The sequence below is a fragment of the Leptosomus discolor genome, unplaced genomic scaffold, assembly GCF_034619465.1.
Source record: "Leptosomus discolor isolate bLepDis1 unplaced genomic scaffold, bLepDis1.hap2 HAP2_SCAFFOLD_40, whole genome shotgun sequence".
Lineage (NCBI taxonomy): Eukaryota > Metazoa > Chordata > Aves > Leptosomiformes > Leptosomidae > Leptosomus > Leptosomus discolor.
Window position 1 is genome coordinate 2018853 of NW_028237745.1, and position 16381 is coordinate 2035233.

General features: G+C 60.3%; 3 protein-coding genes across 3 annotated transcripts in view; 2 read left to right on the top strand and 1 right to left on the bottom strand.

Moving 5' to 3' along the window:
• LOC104354238 (scavenger receptor cysteine-rich type 1 protein M130-like) overlaps nucleotides 1–4595 on the top strand; it is a 41235-nt gene extending 36640 nt beyond the window's left edge. Inside the window, exons 15-20 of the mRNA XM_086480643.1 lie at nucleotides 434–742; nucleotides 973–1278; nucleotides 2452–2544; nucleotides 2630–2944; nucleotides 3301–3615; nucleotides 4246–4595. Of these exons, the coding sequence (XP_086336769.1) occupies nucleotides 434–742; nucleotides 973–1278; nucleotides 2452–2544; nucleotides 2630–2944; nucleotides 3301–3615; nucleotides 4246–4595 (1688 nt within the window). The remainder of the gene's footprint in view (nucleotides 1–433; nucleotides 743–972; nucleotides 1279–2451; nucleotides 2545–2629; nucleotides 2945–3300; nucleotides 3616–4245) is intronic.
• A 773-nt stretch (nucleotides 4596–5368) lies between these two features.
• On the top strand, nucleotides 5369–7659 carry LOC147413122 (antigen WC1.1-like). Its single transcript, XM_086480620.1, has 4 exons — nucleotides 5369–5447; nucleotides 6175–6270; nucleotides 7002–7154; nucleotides 7406–7659. The coding sequence occupies exons 1-4, from the start codon at nucleotides 5369–5371 to the stop codon at nucleotides 7657–7659; spliced, it is 582 nt and encodes a 193-aa protein (XP_086336746.1).
• A 3172-nt stretch (nucleotides 7660–10831) lies between these two features.
• Nucleotides 10832–11761, bottom strand: LOC147413123 (olfactory receptor 14J1-like). The gene has a single exon (XM_086480644.1). The coding sequence runs from the start codon at nucleotides 11759–11761 to the stop codon at nucleotides 10832–10834; it is 930 nt and encodes a 309-aa protein (XP_086336770.1).
• Between the last annotated feature and the right edge of the window lie 4620 nt (nucleotides 11762–16381).

Consider the following 16381-nt stretch of genomic DNA (forward strand, 5'->3'; position numbering starts at 1 on the left):
AGCAGTGTCCCAACAGCCTGAGCCCAGGGCGCCTTTCTCACAGCTCGCAGGGGTTCCTGAGCCTGGCCCCGAGCTCAGCAGGCACAGCAGGCTGCAGCAGCCAGCGGGGCCTGGGCCCGGCTGCTTGGGCCGGTGTGCTCTGGGCACGGCAGTGCCTGGGGCCAGTGCCAGGCAGCCCAGGGTCTCCAGGACTGCAACAGCTTTTCTAAGCGGTGCCTGCGGCTGGGGCTTGGGAAGACACGGCAGCCCAGGAGTGCTGTGCTGGTGTCTGAGGAGCGGCAGGCCGTCCCTGGTGTGTTTGTGCCATCGGCACCCACTGGGAGCTGCGGGGGCGCCTATGCGGCTCTTTGCCGATGGCCTCCTTGGCCATGAAGTGGCACGTGGGAACTGCCAGCGGGCTCTGGGAACTGCCAGCGGCCTTTGGTTACTGCAGGATTTGTGCGGCTGGTCGGAGGGGACAGCCCCTGCTCAGGACGCGTGGAGGTCCATGATGGGAACCAGTGGAAAACCGTCTGTGAGTCCGACTTTGGTGCCAAAGCTGCCGACGTGGTCTGCAGGGATCTGCAGTGCGGCACAGCCGTGTCCCTCCCTGGGGCAGCTCCCTTTGCAGAAGGGGCTGGTCCCATGTGGGACAGAGAGCTGCAGTGTGTGGGGAATGAATCCCTCCTCATCTCCTGCCCCAGGGGCTCCCCCAGAAACCAGCCCTGCACCCACACAAACGCCGCTGGTGTCACCTGCACACGTAAGGACTCGGGGTGGGGTGTTAAAGACCAGGGAGTGTGCTGGGCAGAGGGGAGCGGGGCAGGGACTGTGCTGTGCTGGCTGTGAGGACAGGAGGGTGGTGTGGTTGCCGGCAGCCCTCAGAGAGTGCAGAAGGAAGAGGATGGCGGGCTCTCCTCCATTTGGCCTCTTCTCCAGCTCCCAAGGCATTGAGAGCCCAAGTCTGCACCCTTTCATCCCTCTCTGTCCCAGAGTTCCGGCTGGTGAACGGCAGCACGACGTGCGAGGGGAGGGTGGAGGTCCATGTGCTGGGGACCTGGGGCACCCTCTGTGCCTCCCGCTGGGATCTCCTGGATGCCCACGTTCTCTGCCATCACCTCAACTGCGGGTTTGCTGAGTCCGTTCCCAGAGGAGGGCATTTTGGGAGAGGAAGCGGCCCTGTCTGGAGAGACTCATTCCACTGTAAGGGGACCGAAGCCCACCTGGGGGAGTGCCCAGTGACTGCCCTGGGGGTCTCACCGTGCTCCCACGAGAACGACGCTGCTGTCATTTGCTCAGGTGAGCGCTGGGAAATGCTCCATTCACTCCATTTTCCCCTCGCATGAGAAAGAACAACCCAAAGCAGGGGACCCTGCGGCAGCACCAGGCTGTATTTGTCCCTGGAAAAACCCTGGCTGCACCAGGGCAGACCTAGAGGGCTTGACCTGCTCGGAACGATGGCTCTGCTGCGGGAGAGCTGAGGGCTGAACAGGGGCAGTTTCTGCTGCTCCCCAGGGTGGCAGCTCAGGCCCTGGGGACACCGCCAGGCTCTGGCTCCTTTGATCTCCCACTGTGGGATGGGCCCAGGAAAGGGCTGTGGGGCTCGTCTCCATTCCTCCAGCCCCATTCCAGCCCCACAGAGATACCCTCAGACCCTGACCTCACCACTGCAGGGGCTCCCTGCGTGCCCTCAACAGCAGCAGCCAACTCGGGGTCTGAGCTGCAGAGTGGGGCTGGGCTTTGCCCTGCCTTCTGTTCAGCACGAGCCCCAAACTTGTCCTGTTTGCTCAGACAGACCCCCCCTCCCTCTGCTCCCTGCCAGGGACACTGGCTCCCAGGCCCCCATCCCCAGGGATGCAGCTGGGCAGAGACGTGTGGGCTGGGCCGGGGGTCTCAGCAGTGCCAGTGCTGAGGCTGGGCAAGGCCTGTCCCGACACTGCCCACCCCCAGGCCACTGCTGGCTGCTGCCCTCCCTTGCGGGAGCTGCTCCGGCTGCCTGGGCAGGGACGCGCTGGGTGGCTCTGCCCTGCCAGCAGCAAAGCTGGCGTCTGGCTCAGGAAGGCTCAGGTGCTGGGCAAGCAGCCCATGGAGCCCTGGCCCAGGAGCTCCCCGGGGAGGGCTGGGGACAGGCAGGCCAGCTCCGAGGCCACGCAAGGCTGCCAGAGCCTGGAGGTGTGCCACCAAGGGCTGCTGGGCTCCCCGGTGCCACCCAGGGCTGGACATGGCTGCTCTCGCCAGGCCCAGCTGGCTCCACGTCCCTGCGGCTGGTGGGTGGAGGCAGCCGATGCGACGGGCGAGTGGAGATCTTCCAGCACGGGACGTGGGGCAGAGTCTGGGATGACCAGTAGGGAATGCAGGAGGCCAGCGTGGTGTGCCGGCAGCTGCGGTGCGGAGAGGCAGAGGCAGCCTACAGCCCCCCGCAGGCTGAGAGAGGCACGGGCCCCGTGGGGCTGCGAGGGGTGCGGTGCGCAGGGCACGAGGCCACCCTGACCCTCTGCAACACCTCCCTGCCCGAGAGTGCCCCGGTGACAGGGATCCTGGAGGACGTGGGGGTCGTTTGCTGGGGTGAGTGGCACTGCACGGGCCCCCCAGGCTCTGGGCTGGGTGGGCACCAGCCCCTGACGGCAGCCGGGCTTTCTTCCCGCTGCAGGGAGCCGGCAGGTGCGGCTGGCGAACGGGCCCGGGCGCTGCGCTGGCAGAGTGGAGATCTACTCCCAGGGCAGCTGGGGGACCCTCTGCGATGACGGCTGGGACCTGCCTGATGCCGCCGTCGTTTGCCGCCAGCTGGGCTGCGGGGGGGCAGTGGAGGCGGTTGGCTCTGCTGGGTTCGGGGAAGGCTCGGGGCAGATCTGGCTGGACAACGTGAACTGCTCCGGGGCCGAAGCTGCTCTCTGGGACTGCCCGGCAGGGTCCTGGGGGCAGCACGACTGCGGGCACAAAGAGGACGCGGGAGTCGTCTGCTCAGGTCTGTGCCGGGAGCTGTGGGGGGAGCCCTGTGCCCACGGAGGCCGGGACGAGGGCAGAGCCGGCCACGGCCGTGGCTGTTCTTGGCTGCCTCTGAGACCCTGCCCCGTTCCATCCTGGGGACGCCAACGCAGGGGTCCCCTCAGTCCCACCGGGGGTCCCTGGGGAGCTCAGCTGTCCCTGAGGGTGAGCGGGGAGCGCAGGGCTGTCTGTCCAACAGGGAATTTTCTCTGCCCACGAGTGCAGGGGGGAATTGCTGACAGGGACTTTGCCTTGCTGAGGGCCTGGGGGTGCAGGGGTGTCCCTCCTCCCAGAGCCCCACAGCAGCCTGTTCCCCTCTGGGGCCTTTCCTCCCAGAGTTCGTGGCCCTGAGGCTGAACAACAGCAACAAGTGCTCTGGGAGCCTCCAGGTTTTCTACAACGGGACGTGGGGGAGTGTTTGCTCCAACTCCATGACTCCCCAGACGGTGTCACTGGCATGCAAGGAGCTGGGCTGCGGGGACACAGGCTCCCTGGAAATACGCTTGACCCATGGCAGCGTGTCCGGCCTCACCTGGCTGGACCGCGTGGAGTGTGGGGAGAGAAACAGCTCCTTCTGGCAGTGTCCCTCTGCTCCCTGGGACCCGCAGTCGTGCAATGACCTGCGAGATGAGACCCACATCACCTGCCACGGTAATTCGGAGCTACCCGCGCACCAGCATCCCCCCAGCTCCTGCTCCCTGCTGGGCACAGGCAAATGCAGAGACAGAGCCCGCAGGGGCTTTCCCTTTCCCTGCCAGACGCTTCTGCCGCTGGCACCAAAACTGGCACTTCAGCTCCCAGAGCCACCCCCGTTCACCAGCAGCTGCCAGCTGGGCTCCCAGCTTTGGCCGGGCCAGGCAAACTTGTCCCCAGGCAAGGTCTCAGAAGAGACCAGCCAGGGCTCTGAGGACCATCCCCTCCACGAGCACTCTTGTGCTGCTCTGTGAACCAGGCTCCCTTTGGGGCTGAGCAGTCGGGGTCCCCCCATTGCTGTGGGTGTCCCCTCAATGACCGGGGTGCAGCTGCTGCCACCAGACTGGTTGCAGGGGGACGTGCAAGCAGAGCTCAGCCTCCCTCTCTGCTGCAAGACCCCCTGCAGCAGCAGCCCCTTCACCCCAGCATTTCCTTCTGCAGGGAGACCACCAGAAACGCCCCCGGCCCTCGGGACCACGTGCCCCAACTCCACCAGCTGCACAGGTAGCTGCTCCTCTGCACGCCCCTCTCCCCTGGCAGGGCTCTGCCTGCCGTCCCGCCACCCTGCGAGGTCTCGGCCTGCTCCAGACAGGGAGAAGATTCGTGTGGTGGGAGGGGAGAACGGGTGCTCCGGCAGAGTGGAGGTCTGGCAGCGTGGCTCCTGGGGGACGGTGTGCGACGACTCGTGGGACCTGCGGGATGCCCAGGTGGCATGCAGGCAGCTGGGCTGTGGCCCTGCGCTGTCTGCCCTGCACGAGGCTGTGTTTGGGGAGGGCGCGGGCCCCGTCTGGCTGGAGCAGGTGGAGTGCCTGGGGACAGAGCTGTCTCTGCAGCACTGCTGGGCTCAGCCTGGCGACACCGGTGCGTGCCGGCATAAGGAGGACGCTGCCGTGAACTGCTCGGGTGAGTGGAGGGGCTGGGACCTCTCGCTGGGGTAACAAAAGGAGCCAGGGCGGCCGGTTTCCCTGCTGGGTCCCACCATGTCCACAGAGCTCCTGAGAGCAAGGCTGTCCCTGCAGAGCAAGGGAGCCTGGTGCCAAGTGGGCAGCAGCTTCTGTGGGGCTGGATGTCATCCAGCTGCTGCCTGGCAGGGCTCTGCAGCCCCACGGGGCATCTCCGAGGCTGCTTGTGCTGTGCCCTGGGCTCTATCCCAGCCACCCTGAGCAGCCCTGCATGGAGGGCAAATGGGGTGGGGTGTGTCAGGGATCACTGCCTGTACACACGTGCACACCCCTCCCACACACACATCCCCACACACACGGCGTGTCAAAGAGGCTCCCTGGTACCTGCACAGCCACCCTCTAAGTCCAGTTTTCCTTCTTATTTTCAGCTGCACCCAGGACGGTGGCACCAACCCCCCCAGCAGGTAACCTGTCCTCCCCACCAGAGCTGAGTCGTCTAGGGACCAGGCTGTGACCCACAGACAAAGGGAAGGGGCTCCTTGCTGGGGTGTGAAAGTGCAAAGAGGAGGCAGCGGGGAGCGGTGGTGGGGCTTGGGGAGAGCTGTCATTTAGCCAGTAGGGTGGGAGCTTCCCCATCGCTCACCCCCGGGGTTCTCTACCCCCGGCATAACCGGGGTCAGGACGGGGGTCCCCTGGCCCCCAACCTCTCCTGGGCGTGGCACTGCCCTTTCTGTGCTCCTGCCAATGCAGATCCCACTCGGGGCCGTCCGACCAGCAGACCAAGTGTCTCCTTGCCCGTCATTCTCTGCATGGTCCTGGGAGCCCTTGTCTGCCTGCTCCTGGCCCTCCTGGCCGGGCAAGTGCGAAGCGCCAGGGCTGGGCGCAGAGGTGGGTCCTTGCCCTCAGGTCCCGCGGGAAAAGGCCTCCTGGCAAGGCCAGGGGTGCTGTGGGGTGTCAGTGAGTGGGACAGGCAAAGCTGGGGGGACAAGAGTGTGTGCTGCCTGCTGTCCCATGGGCCACCCCATTGACGGCCTGATCATGGGCCACCAGCAGCAAGGAGCAGAGAGAGTCCAGCCACGGGGGGAGTTCGGGATGGGGCAAGGAGAGAAATGGCAGATCTGGTCTGGGGCAGGTGGGAAGAGAGGGGAAACAGCTGGCAATGTGCCACTGGCAGAGCTCTGGGCAGCTCTGGAGGTGACTCTGGGTCAGGGGAGATGTCAGGAGGAAGGCGGGGCAGCAGGGTCCATCCCTGTGGTTTCAGGCCCCCAGGCTGTTCCTCTGCCCAACACTGACCTCCCCAGGGCAGTGCATGGCCGTCCTGTGGATCCATGGGGCAGAGAGGGGGCAGCTCCAGGGGGAGAGGAAAGACAGGAGATGCTTAAACCTCAGCAGGGGGGACCTGACCCAGAGGTCAGAGGACACAAGGGCTGTCTCTGAGCTGACAGTGTGAGGGTGTTGCTGCCCCAGACCACCTCCATGGGGACGTTGCTGTCTCTGAGAATGTTGCAGCGGTGAGGAGGGTCCTGGGCTGTCGCAGGGGACCAAAGCTGGGGGAGCAGAGCGGGATCCCGTCCCCTCTCTGCCTGGCCCTGGGCCACCCTGCCTCTATCCGCAGGCCCTGAGAGAGCTTGGGAGCCCTTCCCGGAGGCCGTCTACGAGGAGATCGGTTACAGCCCAGTGTGGGAGAAGCAGGCGAGGTTCAGTGGCTCAGGTGGGTGTGGGTCCCTCAGAGGGCACATGTGCAGGGCTCTTTCGCTCAGCCCCCACCCAGGGCCGACCCCTTGCAGCCCCCTGGCCCATGGGCCCTGCAGTGCCGGGGCTGTGGGGGCTGTGGGGAGAACAGCCAGGTCCTGGGCCTGGGCCAGAATCTTCCTCCCCACCAGCTCTGCGCATCCCAGCTGGGGACAGCCCCTCTCTTTTTGCCCCTGCCCCCCAGCTGACACCTGATGGGGGAGGAAAGGGGCTGTCCCAGGGCAGCACTGGGAGCCCCTTTGAGAAAGGGTTTATCCCACAAGCAGCAGGGCGAGTCCTGAGCCCTCCTCCTCACTTGGCCCTGGCTCTCTGAGTCCCCTGTCCCCAGCAGCACTGACCACAAGGTGGGTCAGCAGAGCACACCCCGATAACACACGCTGTGCCTCTCTCCAGGCTCCTCTTCAGAGGGGTCCTTGAGCAAGCTGCAGCCCTACCCTGCAGACAGCAAGGGGGAGGGTGGTCCCGGGTCAGCACCAGGTCATGGGGAGCTGCAAGGGTTGGAGCTCTCCTCCCGGCAGACATATGTGATGGACAGTGGTATCACTGAGAGTCACCACCAGAGCTGGGGAAGACACAGGGGATTCTCCCATGCCAACATGTCTGAGCCCCATCTAGATCCTTGCGCACCCTCCTGTTCTCTACTCTGCAGGGCACATCTTCTCACTGTCACCAACTGTCCTCTCTTTTCAGGCACCCCTGTCCTGCCTAGAGGTGACACAGAGGATGGCTATGATGATGCCAGGGAGGTTTCTGACCCTGGGAAGGATCCTGTGTCTGGGCAGGGAGACTGGGATATGCCCAGGGCACCAGAAGAGGGAGCAGGGCCCAAGGATGAACCTGGAGGTGAGAGGGAAAGACAGCGTTGCCGGTTCCTGCGGTGCCATCCTTGGTGCTGGTTGAATCGCTGCTGTACTGAGAGTCCAACCTCCTGGCATGAGGGAATTGGCCCAGGGAGTATTTCTTGCGGGGGACCAGGGGGTTGGAAAGGGATGTGAAGCTCTCCAGACTGGTGAGGTGAAGGGAGGAAAGTGATGTACAGACCAGGAGGGGCATCCCATGGGTAAACATGCCATGAACTGCCTTGCTGTTTGCAGGGCCAATCCTGCGCTCCCAGAGAAGGTCTGGGGCCCCTGGAGCTGAGGGCCGTGCCTGGTCCCTGTTCCCAGAGAGCACGGGCTATGACGATGCTCAAGAGGTGACTCTGGCACATCCCCCTGAGGACACAGCGCTTGTGACACCGGAGCTCAGTGCCCAACGTTCCCTGAGCCCCGCACCAGGAGAGCCTGAAGCCTTGGGGCTGGGGGCAGCCAGGAGGGAGGAGGGGTCTGTGCAGCTGGCAGAGCCATGAGCACCAGGGAAAACTTTCCCTTTCCCCGGGGGCAGCACAAACAGCCGGGCATCTCCTCTGTCCCCTGTTGTGATGCCGTGCCTTCATCTTCATTCTAATTAAAATCCTTTGGGGCTTTGAGCCAGAGCTGGTGCTGGGCTGCCCAAGTGTTGGGGTGTCTCCCTGAGGCTGACTGGGGCAGCAGAACACCAAGATGTGGTTTTGGGAAGGGGCACATCTCAGGGACACGTTTCTGTGGCAGAGGGTATTGTGTGTCTGGAGCACAGGAAGTTCTACCAAACAGGAGGAAAAAATTCCTGACTCTGAGGGTGACAGAGCACTGGGACAGGCTGCCCAGGGGGGCTGTGGAGTCTCCTTCCCTGGAGATCTTCAAAACCCACCTGGAGGCTCTCCTGTGCAACCTGCTGTAGGTGAACAGGCTTTTGCAGGGGGCTTGGAATAGGAGATCTCCAGAGGTCCCTTCCAACCCCGACCACTCTGTGATCCTGTGGTTCTGCGTCCCTCCCTTCAAGCAGGCACTGCGGGCAGCTGAGCCAAGGTCCCTCTCCCTGGGCTGGGCCTTTCGCCTGCCCCAGCTCCCAGGGGTGCTCCCAGAGGAGCCGGGTGGGGAGAAGGCTTTGGCACTTGGGCAGCACCCTGGAGCCCAAACTTGGTGTCCTCGTTTTAGCCAAACCCCCGGAACGCAGAAAGGAAACTCCGTGTAGGAAGGAGACACGGCTTTATTCAATAGTGCGCAGCATCGGACACTCGGGGAAAGTTCCCAACTCGAGTTCGCAGCCACACAGAAAACTCAGCGTATTTATGCCCTAGAATTTGCAGATCTCGATGCTGTGCCACACACATCCTTACTGGTCAGACTCGACTCCTCCTTTCTGCCCTATTTGCATGTTGCTGGCGTTGCAAAGCTCTACTCTGCATGTGCGGGGGTCTCGGATGTTGGTGGGTGGTCATTTGGGTAAGCGCCCCCTCCTCGGTCCTTGACGAAGTTCCCTTCAGGGCGCAGCTGGAGCTGTTGTTCTTGGAGAAACGCTTTGCCAGCCTCCAGCCCTCCGTGGCTGCTCCGTCAGCTCAAGCTCACGAAGCTGTCAGCTCTAGATGAGCAGCATGCTGTGCACCCACGGTGTCTGAAAGGTCACGGCAGTCAGGGGAAGTCCCTGGTGACTGGAGGAAAGGAACATTACGGCCAGTTTGACACAGGGTAGCAAGGAGGACCCTGGGAACTACCGACCTGTCAGCCTCCCCTCTGTGCCTGGGAGCAGATCCTCCCAGAAGATATGCTAAGGCACATGGAGGACAGGGAGGTGATTGCAGACAGCCAGCGTGGCTTTGCTAGGGGCGAGTCCTGCCTGACCAACCTGGTGGCTTCCTACAATGGAGCGACTGCACCAGTGGACAAGGGAAGAGCTACGGTTGTCGTCTGTCTGCCCTTCTGCAAGGCCTTTGGCACGGTCCCCCACAACATCCTTCTCTCTAACTTGGACAGGTACAGGTTCGATGGGTGGACTGTTCAGTGGGCGAGGAATTGGCTGGATGGTCACATCCAGAGGGCAGTCGTCAGTGGTTTGATGTCCACATGGAAAACGGTGACAAGTGGTGTCCCTCAGGGGTCCGTCCTGGGACCAGTGTTGTCTAATACCTTCATTAATGAGAAGTGGCAGTGAGTGCACCCTCAGCCAGCGTGCTGATGACACCAAGCTGGGTGGTGCAGTTAACGTGCCAGAGGGATGGGAGGCCATCCAGAGGCACCTGGACAGGCTGGAGAGGTGGGCCCAGGTGAACTTCAGGAGGTTCAACAAGGCCAAGGGCAGGGTCCTGCACCTGGGCTGGGGCAACTGCTGGTATCAACACAGGCTGGGAGCAGACAGGCTAGAGAGCAGCCCTGTGCAACAAGAGAGAGTTGGGGTCGTTCAGCCTGGAGAAGAGAAGGCTCCAGGGGTGACCTTATAGCGACCTTCCAATACCTGCAAGGGGCCTATAAGATGGCAGGGGAAGAACTGTTCACACGGGTTTGCAGCGATAGGACAAGGGGTTATGGTTTTAAGCTAGAAAAGGGTAGCTTTAGGCTGGACATTAGGAAAAAGTTCTTTAATAGGAGGGTGGTGGATCACTGGCACAGGTCCATGGAGAGGAGAAAACCCAGGAGCATCCTCAGCCATCCAGGGCTACAGCCCTCTGTGCCATGTCTGTCCTCATCTCCACAGCAGGTGCAGAGCAAGGGCGGGAGGGAAATGCCCACCCTGAGTTTAGGTGTCCCCAGGATCTGAAGGCACCCCAGAGGATGTGGTGGAGAGGAGCAGAAAACTCACCAACCCACAAAGTTAAGGGACCTGCACAGGAGATTGAGTTCTCAGGGATAAATTGGCAGGACAGACACCAACATGTGCCTATAGACGTGGTCAACAAGGCCAGATCCAGGCCAAGGTGTTTTAGGGAGGGTGACATCAGTCACTCCCCAGCCTCCTTTCCCCACGCTGCCGGGCCCACTCTAGCTCCTCTGGCTTTGCAGAGTCCTTGTTTCCCAGGGGATCCTCCAATCCAGCACTTTCCCTTTGGTGACTCCAGCTTGGGCGCCCTCTCACTTTCTAAGTCTCCATTCACTGCCCACCTCAGGCACACTCTGTCCCTGGAGAGCCCCGGACATCTCCGCGCAGCTCCATTTCCCCTTGAGAACAGAGCTGGCTGCCGGGTCTGATATGTGACAGCCTTGGGTATGTCACTCAGCGACCAGCCGTGGCCTCCACTGTCACTAGACACTAGAGAGGGAAGTCCTGAAGCCAACCCTTGATCTCTGAAAGGTCACCAGGTGTCTGAGAGCCTTTTGCTTCTGCACTAGCACAGAACCCTGAGCAGCAGCCCTCTTTTCATGCCTGCTCCTGACACCAGCATTGGAAGACAAGGCCAGTGTTCACGGACAGCAAAGAAGAAATCCCATTTTATTACAGAGGTGTTGTGACAGGGTCATCTCTCTACAAGCATTAGACACTTTTCTAGAGGCCCCAGGTAAGAGAGGGGAGTCATATGTCTGGGGAAGTAAGAGGAATCGAAACATTAAGGTAGGAACATCATAATCAATAAACCCTATTATTAATTATAACAGAGAAAAGTAAAAAAAAAGAGATCCGTACAGGTGTGGAATGCCCTGGGAGTCATTTGTGGAGAGATGGGATGTTTCTCAGTGCTCAACAGGAGTCCATGTAATCAGTTTCCTAATCCCATCCTTGAGCTCCTGGTTCCTCATGCTGTAGATCAGGGGGTTCAATGCTGGAGGCAGCACCGAGTACAGAACTGCCAGCACCAGATCCAGGGATGGGGAGGAGATGGAGGGAGGCTTTAGGTAGGCAAATACAGCAGTGATGACAAAGAGGGAGACCACGGCCAGGTGAGGGAGGCAGGTGGAAAAGGATTTGTGGCGTCCCTGCTCCGAGGGGATCCTCAGCACAGCCCTGAAGATCTGCACATAAGACAGCAGGATGAAAACAAAGCAACAGAAGTCCACAAAGACATTGACCACAATTACTTCATTGATGTAAGACTGTGAGCAGGAGAGCTTGAGGATCTGGGGGATTTCACAGAAGAACTGGTCCACAGCATTGCCCTGGCAGAGGGGTAGGGAAAATGTCCTGGCCGTGTGCAGGGCAGCAGTGAGAAAGCCACTGCCCCAGGCAGCTGCTGCCATGTGGACACAAGCTCTGCTGCCCAGGAGGGTCCCGTAGTGCAGGGGCTTGCAGATGGCCACGTAGCGGTCATAGGCCATGACTGTGAGAAGAAAATACTCTGCTGCCATCAAGAAGACAAACAGAAAGACCTGAGCAGCACAACCTGTGTAAGAGATGGCCCTGGTGTCCCAGAGGGAATTGGCCATGGCTTTGGGCACAGTGGTGGAGATGCAGCCCAGGTCGAGGAGGGAGAGGTTGAGGAGGAAGTAGTACATGGGGGTGTGCAGGCGGTGGTCGCAGGCTATGGTGGTGATGATGAGGCCGTTGGCCAGGAGGGCAGCCAGGTAGATGCCCAGGAAGAGCCAGAAGTGCAAGAGCTGCAGCTCCCGCGTGTCGGCGAATGCCAGGAGGAGGAACTGGGTGATGGAGCTGCTGCTGTTGGGCATTTGCTGCTTCTGGCATGGGGGCCTGTTCCAAAAAAGGAAAGGACAGGGAAAAATTAGGACAGACTCCTCTGAGCAAAGCCACTCCGTTTTTCACAGCAATAACCCCCAACTGAAATGCATTTCCTTTCTCTGGTTTGTGCTGCCTGAGTGTGCTGTGAGGAGCTGAGCAGTCGGCTTTGCTCTGCTGCCGTGGGGTCACGGAGCTGGTTTGTGACAGCTCCAATGTTCACATATCATGTCAGATGTAATCGAGCTGTAGTGAAGAAGTTCCACATCTGCACTCAGGACTCGGCAGAACGTGGGCTGCAGAAGAGAGGCTTAACATGTCCTTGTAGGAATTTTGTCTGTCTTTTAGTTTTTCCATCATCACAACTTTGGAGTGTTCTTTTTAGGGATAAAAATACTCATTTGATGACTGAAAATGTGAAGACTCTGGAGGCAGGACAGGCAACAGGGCTCAGCTCTTCATAGCTGAGTGCAAAGTCAGGAGAGCTGCAGCATCCCTCAGTCTGTGACCCTGCTGCCCTGAGCTTTCGATTGTGCTGCATTGAAGATGACTTGACACAGTAACTGCCCTTTAAAATTCCCCAAAAACTAGACTCCGAAGAGAGCAGGGCAGTCCTGTTTCAAAGGGCAGATCTGCAAACTCTTCTCCTTCCCAGCCCAGAGGCGGACTTGTGATTGAGGACACAAGCCCTCACAGACAGAAGCAGAGGGCTCGGAGAGGAGAGTACTGAGCCCCAAGGGAAAGCTCAGCGCTCCCTGGGATCCTCCGGGAGATCTGTGCTGTTCTGGGGGCAGCTCGCAAGCCCAGCAGGACGGGCAAAGCAGACAGTGCAGTGTCCTGCAGATGGGAGGACCTAAGGGGAGAGTCAGGTCATTGCTCAGCAGACAACCCCCAGCAGGCACCTCCAGGGAGGGAGCAGAAGAGAGCTGCCTGCAGGCAGCCGACCCCAGGGCTTGTTTGCAGCTTCCTCCCACTCCCTGCCCTTCTCTCTGCTCCCTGCAGCTGCCCCTGCTGCCAGCTGCTTCTCTGTCCCTCCATCTCCTCCCTGTCAGGCCTCACAGAGCCCATCCCACCCGCTGGGTACTCAGCTCTGCCCCGCACACACCTCCTGGCAGCAGGGCACTGCCCAGGGGCATCTCTCTCTTGGCAATGCCTAAAGAGAAGATCAGATAAACCCTGAAGACAAGAAATGGGATGTCAATCTTTCTGTAGGCAGAGGAAAAGGTGAAGTTAGTTCCTCAGGAGCCTTGAAAAGCCTGTTCATCACTGCCTGATATGCTGGAGGAATCTCTGTCTATTGTGCAAACCTGACAGCTCCATGACCACTTCCACCTACCAACAGAGCTGGAAAGGGAAAGCACCAGCCCTGGAGAGCACCTTTCTTTCCATGTAGCCCCTGCCTTGATGTGCTGCTTGAGAAGTGCCCTGGGAAGTGTCCTGGGGGTGGTCTGGAGCCATGAACAGCCCTGACCCTGCCAGAACCCTCTGGACAGCAGGAGGACCCTGCCCTGCCCTGCCCTCCCAGGGAGTCTCTCCTTCCATCCCAGCTTCTCCCCCCAGCGCCGTGGGGAGCTCCGCGGGCAGGCTGAGTGCTGCCCCTGGCAGGCAGCAGAGTCCCTGCCCCGGCACACAGCCCCTGGGGGGCAGGGACCCTGCTCTGACCCACAGCCCTGGGCACCCCTGCCTGCGCCCCTGCAGTCCCGGCTGATCCAACTTGCCTTACAAGAGCCTCTGGGCAGGGAGTCCTCCTTCCAGATCCCGGGAGCTGTGGGCTGTGCCAGCTTCAGGAGATGCCTCCAGCAACGGCACCCGCATGGCCCTGCGCCCAGAGCCTCACCGCGTCCAGGGCTCGCAAGATTTCTCCTGCAGTGAGCTCCCAGCCCTCCTCCCACTGCCCACTGCCTTGGAGCTCTCTCTGCCTCCCTCCTCTGCCCTCGGGGCCTGCAGGCAGTGCCCTCAGCCCTGCTGCGCTTGGCAGAGGAGCTGCTCCTGGGCAGAGCTGTCTCTCGGCAGCGCTGCCCGCTTGCCAGCAGCTCCCTGCGGCCCAGCAGCTCAGCCCAGCTCAGCAGCAGAGGAGCAGCCCAAGGCATTTTCAGGAGCCCTCTGGGGACTTTGGGGCCAGCTCCAGGAACCTCAGGTGCTGAGGGGAAGCTGAAGAAACCTCTCCACAAGTCCAAGGCAGATGCAAACTCCAGTGTTTCTGGGAGCAGTCAGGGCTCCCAGGGAGGGACATGAATGACAAAGCCTCCCTGGGGGCTGCTGAGAGCACAAAGCTGGAGGCACTGGTGACAGGGAGGCCGAGGGAAGGAAAAGATGGCTGCGCTGCTGAGGAAAGGGGGATGTGTTAGAGTCAGTCCAAGGGCCAAGGCCTGACCCCCAGCCCCTGAGGGGGGACACTCTGTCCCTGCCACCTTGCTCAGGGCTCTTCCCGGGGCAGTGTGATGGGGGGATGTGCCATGCCCAGAGCAGGACTGCCACACAATCTTCCTCAGGCTCACAAGGTGGGACAAGGAGGCCATGCAATGGTGGTGCTGGGATGAGAAGGTGTCTCCTCATAGGCATCAGTAGCAGAGGAACAGCCACAGCCCAGGAGACAAAGGCCTTGGCTGTGCTGGGGGCTTTCAGCCTTGCCAGTGCCCCCAGCTCTCTCCACCACAGGCTGTCCTACACTCTCCCACACCTGCACCTCTTTCCCTGCAGGCACTTGACATCCCCCCTGCTTCCCAGCCTTGCTCTCACCTCAGCACCTCCCTGCCCTGACTGACACCTCTCCATCCTCACCGCTCTTTGTTGAAATACAAAGCTTTGGCTAATCCACACTCTTGCTGGGTGGCCCATTGTACCACAGCACTGCACCTGAAGTGACATTTCCTTCTCCTCGTGTCTAATCTCAACCTCCCAAAGTACAACTTTGGGGCGGTTTTTTTTCTCCTCATGTATCCCAGTTTTGAGAAAATCTCCACCATTTCTGAAACCACCTTTCCAGCACTCTCAGGCTACTCCTACCCTGCCCTCAGCCTCTCCAGACATGGGCAACAGGGACAAAGCAGACCAGGTCTCTCAGCCCCTCCACACAGGGCACCTGCTTAAGGCCCCAAACTCCACCCTGACACTTCTCCTCTGGCCACTCTCCAGCTCCTTCCAACTCCATCAAAACTGGAAGCCAATAACTGGCACAAACCTGTGGGGGTTCCCTATCGGGGCTGTTTCAAGGGCAATAACCGCTCCCCCGTCTGGGTGGCCGTGCTCATCCTAATGCAGCCCCGCATGCAACTGGCCTTGTTTCCAGGGAGCAGAAGCCACTGGCTGCTCTGGTGTCCCTCTAGTGCCCAGGCCCTGCTCCTCAGTGTCGCCCCTCAGCACATCAGGTCCCTCCTGGACACTATATGTGGGTTTATTTTTCTCCCAGAGGCCGCACTGGCCAAGTCTGCTTGGAACGTCCAGAGGTTTCTGTTGGCCAAATCCTTGAGCTGCTCAGGGTCCCTCTGGATGCATCCTCCATTTGGTCAGCAGGTCATGTTTGAGGGCAGGTGGCTCGCCCTGATGGTGGGGTCGTCTCACAAGGTAACAGCCTGAGGAGCTGCAGATCTCTGCAGACCCAGCGAGGAACTGCCATGAACTCAACCTCCAAAGCACCAAAGGGGGGACACAGCAACCAAACCAGGGTGAGCGGAGAAAGGCTAAATGAGAGTGTGGCTGTTTCCATGCAAGGTCAGCCCTTATTCTGCAGCTGGACTGGATGATGGTTGTAGGGCCCGTCCACCTGGAACTCTTCTATTCTATGGTGATTTTTCTAGTCAGAGTTTCCCTCCCTCTTTCAAACCTTTTTTGCATAATCCGCAGCCCGATGCTGAATGGGTCCAGGGTGCTGGTGACACAAGAGGTAGAAAAGGCTGAGGTACCAAATGCCGCCTTTTCCTTAGTCCTTCTAGCAAAGCCAGCCTTCAGGAATGCCAGGTCCCAGTGACCAGGGAAACAGATGGGAGCAAGGAAGCTGTACCTTTGGTGGAAGAGGATGAGGTCAGGGAACACTAAAGGAGAACTGGACAGACAGACCTGCATGGGCCCCCATGGGATGCACCCACGAGTGCACGCAGAAGCACGCAGAATGCCTACACACCCTTGCCCCTCAGACCTGGCACTGCCCAGCTCACCCCAAACCTTTACCTGTACCCGGACCCCGATACCTAACCCAGATCTTTCATCTTTAGCCCTACCCTGAACACTAATGCCAAAGCTGAAACCTCCACCACATGCCTGAAGCCTAAACCCCAACCCAACTCCCTAATCCTGTCCCTCTCTCCCCTTCACCTCCAAACCCTCTCCTAAGCCTCACTCATGTTTTCCAGAAAGTAATAGGGCAGGTGTTATGTGGTTCTGGAGGGAAAGGCCAGGGAGGTGATGAGATGAGATGAGATAAGATGAGATGAGATGAGATGAGATGAGATGAGATGAGATGAGATGAGATGAGATGAGATGACATGAGATGAGATGACATGAGATGGGATGTTAAGGGGACGAGGAAGATGAAGGCAAAGTTGACATTGCTGGAGAGCAGGTTGTTCTGGCACTTCATCCACTCCTCCCAGCACGTCATCCACTCTACTGGGTCA